At 40.9% G+C, this 12303-nt stretch overlaps 1 protein-coding gene across 5 annotated transcripts in view; it reads left to right on the forward strand.

Moving 5' to 3' along the window:
- The first annotated feature begins 4858 nt into the window (after positions 1–4858).
- KIF16B (kinesin family member 16B) overlaps positions 4859–12303 on the forward strand; it is a 340481-nt gene continuing 333036 nt past the window's right edge. For all 5 annotated transcript variants that reach the window (XM_031951076.1, XM_031951079.1, XM_031951077.1 and 2 more), the window contains exon 1: positions 4859–5110. In XM_031951076.1, coding sequence (XP_031806936.1) covers positions 5064–5110 — 47 coding nt within the window. In that variant the 5' untranslated portion in view covers positions 4859–5063. The remainder of the gene's footprint in view (positions 5111–12303) is intronic.

Raw genomic sequence — 12303 nt, forward strand, 5'->3', positions numbered from 1 at the left:
TGTTGGATTCAAGGCGGTTTCCTCCGCCACCCCCGAAGCCTACCTCCAGACACTGAGCATGCCCAGTTGGAGTTGCCCGGCTACCCAGCTCCTGCTAAACTTTCCCCATGTTTTCCCAGGAGCCCGGAGAAGCTCTTCGTGGGCTTTCTATCAAAGCTGGGATTGCGGGAGAATTTGGGGAAAGTGCGGAGAAGTGGCCGCGGGTCTGCGCACTCTGGAGCTCCTTTACAAGTGTTAGCTGCTGTATGAGTCGGGAGGCTTTCAGGGGAAAGGTACTCCTCAGGGGAGGAGGGGCAGGTGCAAACTGGGTCTTCAAGTTCTTAGGTGCCCAGTAGGTGAAAAGTGCTGGGCGTGCTCCTCGGAGCGCACAGCCCTGGCTATTTACAGTAAAGTGGAGGAAGAGTAGCCCGCACGCGGCCAGACCATCGTGATTGGCGCAAAGTGCACGAGAAACGGCCGCAGGGAAAGGTGCCTTCAGTTTCGAGAGGCGCAGACTAAGCTTCTCAGGGGAGGTGATCGGATGCCTTGTAGGGAAGGAGGAGCTTTGTGCCAGCTTTCTCAGCGCAGGGTGGCTGATTGACAGGAACAGATAAAGCAGGCCCGGCATCTCTTAGATCCTGGTGACTTATTAATGTATCTGAGAGAGAAGAATGGGTATATAGAGACTGACCATACCCTCTGTACTTATACTAAAGGACAGAACATTATTCTCTTTCCCCAAACCTCTGCGATTTGAGGGTACACAACTCAGATCCAGTGGAAAAAGGCGCTGAACAGAATTCTCATACTGCCTATCAGATATAAAATGGAATAGGCTACGTTATATATTCAAAAGGTTTATCTTGGCATAAGAAATATTGGCTTTGGGATGAGATAATATCAGAGAATTTTAATTCATAAGGTACCAAAAAAAGAAATCCTTTCAATTCACAATTCAGTTATCATTTATTAAGCACCTGCTTTGTGAGAGGTGCTGTGCTAAGTACTGGGCATACACATAATTAAAAGATAGTCTCTGCTCTCCAGGAGCTTTCAATTTAATGCAAGGATGTAATGCCGGAGAAACTGAGTCAAATAGAGATTAGAGAGTATTTAATAATTTATTAAATGTGAGACATTTACTGGGACCAAATGGATCCATGATTTGGTCTCAGGGCCGAATGAGTCTGTCATCTCCAAGAATCCAGCCAACAATGAGAATTCTAAAATGATCTATATATGTGACTCAGATACAGAAGGTAGACTGAGGCAGGAGCGGAGTCAGGGTGCTGAGAGCACGAACAAGACTCTGACAATCGGGTTCTGACAGGGTGAGGGGAGGTATGGGGGGAGGAACCCCGGAGATGGGGAGAGGCATCTTGATAAGAGATATCTGATATTCCAGTAGCTTGGGATGGGGAGAGGCATTCTGATATTCATAAGATCTTTTATCCTTATCAAATATTCTGATAAAGAGGAAGGGGAGGTTTTGCAGGACTGAGCTTTGAGAAGCAGGGAAACTAAGTCAGGACTGGGTCAGGTTAAGTATGGAAACTGAGAACTGCGGTATTAACAAGGAGATAAAAGAAGCTGATTCAGAGGTGGAATTCAGGTCTGTTTTAGACTCACAAAAGGTTGCTCTGAGAGGGTCAAGAAAGTGTGGTTGGATGTGAGGAAACCAGCTAGGACCAGATCAATAAAGAAGGAAATCTTAATGACAGAATCGTTCTTATAAGATAAACTATGGAAATGGGAAAAGAGAGGGTTTTTTAATTTTAATTTTGCATACAGAGGGCATTGGAAAGAGCTCTGGATTAATTAAAGAATCTAAATTTGATTCTTAACTACTATTTACAGAGTTTGGCAGTTGGGTATAGAATATGGAGTGAGTTGGAGTCAGTAAGACCTTTGTTCAAATACAATCTTCAAGTTTTACAACTTTTCTCAACCTTTTCCTGTTTCACATTTGTCTAATGGTACCCCTAGCATCTAATTTACAGGATGGCTATGAGGCTTACATGAGATAATATATATAAAGCACTTTTCAAATTGAAAAGCCCTACATGAGTATCTGCTGTTAATATCTTGGTCAAATCACATCTCTCTGGGCTTCCGTTTCTTCATTTATAAATGAAGTTTTAGAAGTAGGTTCTAGAATTCTGTGTATGGATCAGGTGAGTCTATTGACAAAGGAAAAAAGTGGGGAGTATTTATAAGAGAAATTCAGATGAAAACCCTCTATTCTTTGCCTCCTTAAAAATTGGCTGATTTTTTCTATAGTACCTAGATAAAATAATTTCTTCCACTTGGCTAGTAAACAGAAATGAGAGACAACATAAAAATTAATTGTCTGTGAATACCATCCCCTCACACTTACTGAAAGGCATCTAAGCCTGAAGGACTATGTGATATCTCAATGGCTTTTGCTCTGTGAAGTAGAAAGACCTCAATTGGGGTCATGATGAGTCAAATACAATTGAAAATGACTATACAGTAGTGATTAATATGGGTACCTTCCTTATCTAAAATCTGGGATTCCACATGAAGGCCCTGTTGATTCTGAAACAGCATCAGGGAGTGACTACTGGTCATTGTGCTCCTCAGAAAACACAGTTCACCTAAGACTTAAGCAGTACCTCCACCTGATTCTTACCCTTCCAATACTTTAAGATATCTGTCCATAGTCCTCTATCTTTTCCTAAGTGGTGGAAAAAAGAACCCTTCATTTCTTAGAAAGAATTTCCTTCTGTTAACAAGGATTACCCTTTCCAGATTACCCTTTGGTAATTCCCTTGCAATTTGATGTGTGCATGTCTATAGGAAGCAGTGGTGCAGCGGACAGAGTGCTAGACTTAGAATCAAGAAGGTCTGAATTCAAATCCTGTTTTAGAGACTGTAAATCATCAAACTGATTTGCCACAATTCCCTTGTCTGTAAAATAGAGATTAAAAAAAAGCACCTATTTCCTAAGGTTGCTATGAGAATAAAATGAGGTAACATTTGTAAGTCTATTTTTGTAAACCTTCAAGTGATAGATAAATATGGAGTTAGCCATACATGTGACAAAATATTATGATTTTCATAAGTATCAAGATGATATGTGTAATGAATATAATAATTTAGATTTCTCAGAGCTGCCTTTTCTGGCTTGAGAGTCAGTTTTCCAGTGCAGTTTGAAGTGATCAATCAATTCTTGACAAAGCTCTCCTGCAAATGTTAAGTGAAGTGAAATAAAGATTGTAGAACTTGTTCCTATCACAGAAGTTTGATCCTGTCCCCCTTCCAACTAACAGTCCTCATGATTTGAAACAATTACTTACAAATTGTTCCCACAGGATTGAAGTACACTATTGTTCTGGATTTGTAGACTTGTCATGGGAAACTACTCAGGTTCTGAAAATGATTGTAGTATAATCCACCTTCCCCCTTCCTTCCCATTTATGATTTATGTATAAAATCTCTACCTTTCCTGCAACTGAAGGTCTCCTGCCCAGGAGAATTTCCAGTTTGCAAACTGTATTCCTTACTCTGAAAGAGATTAATTAAATTGTTTCTTGATCTTTAAAACCTGCCTCTGCTCTATCAGGCACCAGCTATTCGCAGTTTAAGCAAAAATAGGCAATTTTATCTAATGGAGAGAGAGCTGACTTTATATTGAAGAAGGGGTCGGTTCAAGTCCCAGTTCTGACCCAGCCTAGCTGAGTGATCTTGGGCAAGTCCCTTAACTTTTAAGTGTCCCCAGAAAACTGTTACGGAGTAGTTGCTGACTTGCTTGTTAAGTAATTTCATATTAATGAAATTACAGATTTGTTTGATGAGTCAGTTGTCCTTTGTTCTCAGAGGACCAAAATCACTCTGCTGGAGGCAAGTTACAGTGTATCTAACTGGCTGATCAAACCAATACAGCCCAGACACAAACAATCCCAACGAACATTTGGGGCGACATCTCTAACTTTGCCCATTTCTAATTTCTTCTGAGTTTATTCAATCCTGCAACTTCTCTGATGAGGGCCCGTCAGGCTGGGTGATACATGTTATAAAATCACTTCTACAGTTCTTGGGAGAGACCTTGAGAGTGTCCTTGTCTCCCTGACCCTTTGTGAGTTCTCCATAAAATAATCTTCTGGATAGGTATACACTTGGCCCTGGAACAGATGTGTAGTTCAGACAGAAAGGAAATGCCACTGGGCAGTGGGAAACTCTGGACTGAGAGTCTGAGGTCCTAAACTGGAATTCTGACTGCCGTTTAACGTGTGGCTGTGGTCGGCACTCTCTGTGCCTCAGTTTCTTCCTCTGTAAAAGCCAAGAGCTGATATAACTAACGAGTAAGGTCTCTCGTAGCCTTTCACCCTACTACAAAACATCGGAAAGCCTGAGTCAGGAAGGCAGTGCAAGCCCCTAGTTGTGCCCAGGGAGGAGTCCCTTCTCAGCGGGGCGAGCCAGCGCTTTGCCCTCGCAGCCTGGTACGGGGCGGCCGCCCCAGGGTTATTGGTTGCAGCTGCAGAACTGTTGCATCGGTACAGGGACTTTGCATGCAAGCACCCACAGAAAACCCGCGCACGGCGGCGGCGGGCCAGTTCTGCGGCTCCTTCTGCACACGCCTCCTCCGAGCAGGGAGCCTTACTCCCGCCGCCGCCGGCTCTCGGCTGTCATGGAAACCCGGAGAAGTGGAATCCGCCCCCCGGGGCCCGGCCGCCCGGCCGCCTTTCCTCGCCTGCTCCTCGCTGGAGCTCACACTGGGCATGCTCAGTATCCAGGGTAGCTGGAGGCTGCAAGGAGGAGGAGGAAGCTTTGAGAGTGCCCAGGCCGGCCCCGCCCTCCCGGGGGAGACCAAAGAGAGGGTGGGGAGGGGGAACTCTGGGAGTCGAGGAAAACCCGGAGGAGGAGGAGGAGGAGGGGGAAGTGGGCGGGGGCAGCGGCTAGTGGAGAAAGTAGTTTCCCGGGAGTAGCGAGGGCAGCTGCTGCCGAGGCAGGGCGGGGGAGGCGGTGACGGTGACGCTCGGGCTTGTAGGGGGCCGCGAAGGAGGCAGCGGCGAGCCCGGGGGTCAGGGGCCGAGCTAGTGCTGGCCAGGCAGGGATGAGCCATGGCATCAGTCAAAGTGGCCGTGAGAGTCAGGCCCATGAACAGAAGGTGAGTGAGCCTGTCCCTCCTCTGTCCCCTCGCTCCCGCCCCCCCTCCCGGCTCGTCCTCCGCCCTCGTCCCGCCCCTTCTCCCTCCCCGGTGGGAAAGCCCGAGGCAGAGGGGATCCCCTGCCGCCCCCGCGGCGCTCTGCCCCGCCCGTCCGCGCTATCTGTTAGTCTGTCTGTCCTCCCAAGCTGGAGGTTCCGGCGGCTTTTCCTCGGTGCTCTCTCCTGCGGAGGCTTCCAGGCTGAACTTTCCCGTTCTCTCTCTGCAAGCAGAGCTAGCCGCCGGGAAACTCCCGGGCTGGGGATTTTGGGTCGCTTTCAGACTGTCAGAGCGTCGATATCCCCAGAGGAAAAGTTGCTACCTTCCGCAGAAGCGGTCCCTGGGCAGACCCGCTTGTGATCGCCGCTCGGGTCCGCCTCGTCCCTCCACTCCTCCCCGCCCCCCAGTTTTATCCGGGCCTTTCTTCGCCTCAATTTTGTATATGCTTTTTTTTTTTTTTTTTTTTTTTTAAATTTTTGTATTCTTATTTACTTCCTAGTCTTTGTGTTATTATATCCTTCCCTCCCACCCCCACTCCATTAGCATCTTAAGTATCTGAGGCTGGAACTTTTTTTTTTTTTTTAATTGTGCCTAGCCCACTGCAGAGGCTTCCTAAAAGTTTATTGAACCAAATTCGTACAGGGAAAATACTGTCAGACCCCTCTGTATTTCAATTCATTCGAACAATTTTTTTTTAAGTTCTGAAAAAAACAACTTTCTTCTCCAGAAGGAATGATGGTAAAGTACACCAGCGAACATACCTGTTCTAAAAGCATTCGCAGAAAAGATAGTAATTTAACCTAGATTTTGAGCCGATAAGATTCTTGGAGTTTTATCTATTATATTTTCATTTTCCATGTGACGAAGGGATTTATAGATTTAAGTGATTTGCTCAAGGTCACAAATAGAGCAAATAGGATTTGAACCAGCTGCTTTGGACACCACGTCCTGTATTCTTTCACTAATGTAGAGCCGACTCAGCCCATATCTGTCTTAATTACAGACTTTTTTGATTACTTGGAATGTAAAGCTTCTGATCAGTAGCAAAGATGAAGTTAAAAGTGTGACTGAAGAACTGTTTCTATCCTTTAAAATGAAAGTCATAAATGGGCCAGAGAATTGAAAGGGCACTTGAGAAAAGCTGCTGAAAAGAGATACATCTGTACTGAGTGCCCATGTGTTTAAAACGGACTGAGTGAGAAGTTCCAAACTTGTTAGAGCGTTGTATTGTGACATTTTAATCTTACTCCTTTCCGTGTTTTGACTTTTTTTCATCTATTGAGAGAAAAATTAGTCCTTTTCCATTTAATTTTCAAAATTTGATCAGGTTAGGAAGTAGCTTTGAAAAGTTAACAACTTCTAAAAAATTTTATCTGAGTTGATTATAAGCAAAGTAGAAAAGCCATTTATTTCTGTTGATCCACAAATAGATTAAATGACCTACTTTTGTCCTCTCCTCCCCAGATTCTATTGGCTTATATAAGTCAAGGTCTAGTAGTTATGAGTTCAGGCTTGTCCGACTCTTCTTGGCCTCATTTGAGGTTTTCTTGACAAAAATAAGTGGAATGGTTTCTCATTTTCTTCTCCAACTCATTTTACAATTGAGTAAACTGAGGCAAACAGGATTAAGTAATTTAGTGTAGCAAACTGGTTAGCATCTGAGGTAGGATTTGAACTTAACCTCTTCCTAACTAGACACTGCTATCCACAATGCTAGGGAGTTAGAAGATACTAACAGGAAGATTTTCAGTTTCTCATAGGGTAGAAAGTCATAATTATTGTCAGTATTTTGAAATCAATGATTTTTAAAGAAAACAAAGAAGTAACATTTTATAGCTAGGTCGCAGGGTAGATACTGAATCAGATATCAGGAAAATAGGACTTCAGGAAGACCTGAGTTCAAATTCTGAATCTGGCACTCACTATACATATTATTACCCCAGAAAAGTCACTTAATTTCTATCTGCCTAATATCCTTATCTATAAAATGAGGATAGAAGTAGAGTACTTAACTTATCAGGTTTCTTATGAAGATCAAATGAGATTATATTTATTAAAGTTTTTTGCAAACCTTAAAGCACTATATAAATCCTAGTTTTTATTACTATTTACAAAGTCAATTTTAAAGCTTTTTGAGTTTAAAAGCCACAAGTGACTTAAAAAACCTTAAACTTTCACTCGCATGTGTCTGTTTATATTATTTATACCATGATATTGATATGCAAAATATTATATGAGGATAAGAGATCCCAAAATAATGTAGGTAATTAAAATGTATGGAATTATTTTTATACAAGTTTTCTGACTCTTAGGGAAAATTAAGCACATCCCCAGATTAAGGACTTTTAAGAGATTGGCTTTGAGAAAGCATTGATAAGAAATCAGAAGTCCTCGTTTCTGATTTTAGTTTAGCTGCTAAATAGCACTGTGACTTTGGGAAAGTCTCTTCAGTTTGGGGTTTAGTTAAAATTGTCCTTAGTTATATCTGTATTTCTTCTGGTCAGCTCTACTATTCTGTAATTCTGAAACTTGAGTTGGGTAAAAGATGAAAAAAGATAGATTCCTAAAAAGTGTAGAAAATGATTTTGATGTTGCTCTTTGGGTGCCTTTATATACTATATCATTAAATGAATGATTTGTGTACTCGGGGAATCTTCAGTAGGAATTGTCATTGGCTCACTAAAACATTTTGCCAAGCTTATAGTTTCTTTCTTTTTCTTTTCTTTTTTTTTTTTTTACAGTTACTAAACCAAAAACTATTATGGATAATAGGATTCCTCTGTTTTGTCAAGATGTGTGGCAAAACCTTTCATGGTACAGGATCTTGAGGTCACCACGCCTATGGGCAAGATGAGGAAATCTAGGTTGGATTTATAGCTGTTCAGTAGCACTCAAAAAGTGTTGATTAATGGATTGATACCAATCCGGATAGAAACTTTTTAAAAAACATTATGTATTCCCTAACTGGTATCAAGGAACTTGTCTTATACACTGCTATGAGTGACTTGGATAAAGCTATAGAAGGCAGGTTCTCAGATTTGTGGGTGACACACAGAGGAATTGGGTAGCTAAGGCATTGGATCACAGAATCAAGGTTTAGAAAGATCACAGATAAGATGTTCTGAAAATGATAACATGAAAAATTAATTAATAGATGCTTTAAGTTAAAGAAGTACGAATACAACATGAGGGAGACCTGGCTGTGCATTCATTTATAAGAAAAATAGGATCTTAGGATCAGAGATTTAGAAGTATAAGGAACCTTGGAGATTATCCAACTCCTCTCATTTATTTTTTAAAATGAGGAAGTGGAGGCTGAGAAAATTTAAGTTGATTAGTTCAAGATATTTGTTCAGAATTTGAGCCCAGATCCTCTGATTAAATATTCTACTTTTTTCACTCTACTAGATTTCAATAAATTTCAAGTTCAGTGTGAATCAGTAGTGAGATGTAGCTGCCCCCTAAAACCTAATGTGATATTAGATAGCTCTAGTGAAACCATAATTAGGAATAAGGAAATAATGATTCCACTCTACTTTTCTTGAGTCATATTAGCATAAAATATAAGAGTCAATTTGAGGAGTTACATGTTGGAGGTAAATTGGCAAATGAGCAAGTTCAAAGTGTTGAGGTTAGAAAGGGGACCTCAGAAGATTGGGATCACAGAGGTGTCTCAAAAGAATTTGCAGGCTTGAACCCATCTCCAAGTCAAGAGGCAAAGTTTATTGTAATTGTAATGCTATTACAAACGGTTTAAATTCCAAGAGAATTTAGCAAAGAATCAGAAGCAGAGAGACACATTTATCTAGTTCTTCATGTTAAAAGCATATAGCATATATTTCATGTTAAATATATGCTAATTTTGTGGCCCAGATGTAGGACCAAGGAGTGGTCTCCGGAATTTGGTTTTCACTGACCAACAGATAATCTATCTGACAGTCAGCAGTGAACTGAGTGGTCTATTCACTATTGTCTCAGGAGTTTCATCCATGGTACTTTCCTGAGACCAGAAGACTTCAGAATCAGACAGATTGTTTTTATTACATTGGGTGTGGGAGTTCCCTGGACCAGACTCTAAAGCAAGAAGACTTAGGATCACTGATTTATTGTTAGAATAGAAGCCCCCTAAGGTCAGTAGACATCAGAATCATTGCTGTCTCCTCTGGAAGCTATATTACATCAAGAGAACATGACTAGGATTTTGAGGGGACTCTTGTTTCAAGAACAGTTCTGAGGATACGAATCCTGGGGAAGAGGCTAGAACACTGGGCTAAATCTAATAAGAAGAAATGAATTCAGTGGGAAAATTGCAAAGTCTTACATTTAAGTTCAGATAATCAACTCACAAATTCAATTTGGAGAAGGGATATTTTGTAAGAAAAAGGTGTATGTATATATGTATGTATATATGTATACATATATGTATACATATATACACACACATACACACACACACACACATATATATATATATATAAATACACACACATATTAGGGGACTGCAGGCTTAGTATGAGCTTATGGTATGGTATATTTACCAAATCAGCTCATGTGATCTTGGCTTTCCTTGAGAGGTACAATTTTAAGAACAAAGGAGGTGAAAAATCCTTCTGCCTTCTGCCTTTGGCAGACTTTGGCCATAATAGTGTTCCCAGTTCTGGAGTTTGTAATTTTTGAAGGTCATTGCTAAACTGGAGAACTTCCAGAAGAGGGCAACCAGGATATTATCCCATTGTTTGGCAGCAAAAGACAGAACCAGAAGCAATGGGTTAGTTATTACCGAGTCAAATTGATGTGCTTGATGTTATGAAATACTTAACAATTAAAGGTGTCTCCAAATAGAATGGAATGTGAGAGATGTTGAGTTTGTTCCCTATGGAAATCTCCAAGCAGAGTCTGGAAAACCACTTGTCACATATTGTAGTGGGGATTCTTTTCAGGTATGGGGTAGATTGAATGACCACTAAGGTGCCTTCCAACTCTCAGAATTTTGATTCAATGAATACAGGGGACATGATTCCCATCTTCAGATATCTGAAGGGCTATTAGAAGAGTGAAGAGATTTGATTTATGTGACTGGAGATCAGATATGGGGTCAGTGTCTACTATATACCACTTGGGATACAAATACACAAAATGAAATGCAGACTTTTCCCTCAAAGAGTTTACAATCTGATTGGGGAACCTTCACACAAAAAGAAGCTGAAAATAGAAGTGACTGGGTGGTAGGTATCCCTCCAGGAGCATAGTGGAAGTCAGAGAAGTCCCAGAAGCAGTGCAGTCCTATGAGATGTTATGAGCTGAGGTTCCCCCCTCCCCCCCTTGTTTTCCCCTTCCTGAGGCATTGGGGTTAAGTGACTTGCCCAGGGTCTCACAGGTAGGAAGTGCTAAATGTGAGGTCAGATTTAAACTCGGGTCCCCCTGATTTCAGGGCTGGTGCTCTATCCACTGCGCCATCTAGCTGCTCTAAACTCCCTTCCTAAAGGGAGGTTTTGGAGTTTATAGCTTCACCCTTCAGTCAGAGGGGTAAGGGTGGCTGTTTGAAGGCTGATCAGATCTTGGAAAGGATGAGATTTTCACATTAATGAACTTCCTAGGACATGGTGGGGAAGATGAAGAAAGGGAGGTAATTTTTTTTTTCATTTTTTTCAATATAAGATGGGGCAGAAAGACCACAAGAACTCAAAGATCCCTTTACCTTGAGAAGTTAATGTTGCTCCTATAGATTAAGTAAATGGAAGAGGGAATTTGTTCTTTAGGCTCCCCTTGTTGCTTCCCTGTTCACCCTGACATAAGATAAATGGCTTTAGGTCCTCTTTTATCTCCCACAATCTTTCTTCCCACCTTAACATAACCAAGTTCCTTGTTTGTGTCTATTAAGGCCTCTGAGTGCTAATACATTTAGATGGTATGTGATAAAAATTGGTTTTGCATTTGAATTCTGGCTTTAACTCTGACCACATTTCAGCAAATGTGTTTTAGGAAATTTAATTTAAAATATTATCAATAGCAATAAAAATAATTTTTTAAAATTCATTTTCTCCATTATGCATCTTTAAATTGGATATGGAGAATTGTAAAGCTAGCGCTCTCTCTCTCTCTCTCTCTCTCTCTCAAATGGCTAACATTTATTTAGTGCCTTAAGATTTACAAAGTATATTGCATATATTATATATATTATCCCTTTTGATCCCTAGAATAGACATTTTGAGATAGGTGCTATTCTTATATTTATTTTTTGGATGAGGAAACTGAGGCTGATACTTGTTAAGTGATTTGAACAGGTTTAGTCACTCCATCAATGTATGAGGCAGGATTTAAATATAAGTCTTCCTGAACTCCAAGTCTAACTTGGGAAAACTGAATATACATGTAAGAATTAACAAAAGAATGCTTAAGGTAGGTGTCAAATGCATGATACTGATGAGGTGTTATGAGATTTGAGGGGAGAGTGTTTAGGAGATTGGGCTTTAGTGGAGATGGCCAGGCCTTGAGGGAAAAGTAGGTCTTTACATAAATAGAATATGGTGTAGTAGAAAGAGACTATATTTGAAACAAAAGGGCCTGTGTTTGAATCCTGGTTGGCAGTTATATGTTGCTTGATCTTACCCAAGTTATTTTTTTGCTTCTCTGGCCTGAGTTTCCTCATTTTTAAAATGAAGGATTGTACTAGATGGCCTTCAAGAATCCTTGCAACTTGAAATCTGTGCTGCTATGATCTAGCGAATTTAAGCAGTTCAGACAAGGAATTGGAAGGCTGTGAAGATATAAATGTACTTGTGAGTGCAAAAAGAGATTGATTGGCAATTCTGGTTTACATGAGGAGACAGTTGAAACTGAGAGGATATGATCTCTTGGGAGATTTATAAAGAGAGAAAAGAGAAGAGAGAACCAGGAATAGAAGAAAAAAAAGAATTTTAGCAGAAGAGAGAGAGAAGAAGCAGTTGGATAACAGGTGAATGAGGACAGTACCATGAGTCTTTATTTGGCTTCTTTCAAAGCTGTGTATAATCTCTCTTCAACCTTTCTAGTAGTTCTGCCAAAGACTAATTTGCCCTTCCTTTTATTTCTCCTGGTGTTTGTTGATTCTATCATTATCTACAATGTCCCTTGTATCTGCAAAAGTTCCCTCCACATTTGTTCGATTTAAAACTCTT

This window comes from Sarcophilus harrisii, chromosome 2 (genome assembly GCF_902635505.1).
Source record: "Sarcophilus harrisii chromosome 2, mSarHar1.11, whole genome shotgun sequence".
Lineage (NCBI taxonomy): Eukaryota > Metazoa > Chordata > Mammalia > Dasyuromorphia > Dasyuridae > Sarcophilus > Sarcophilus harrisii.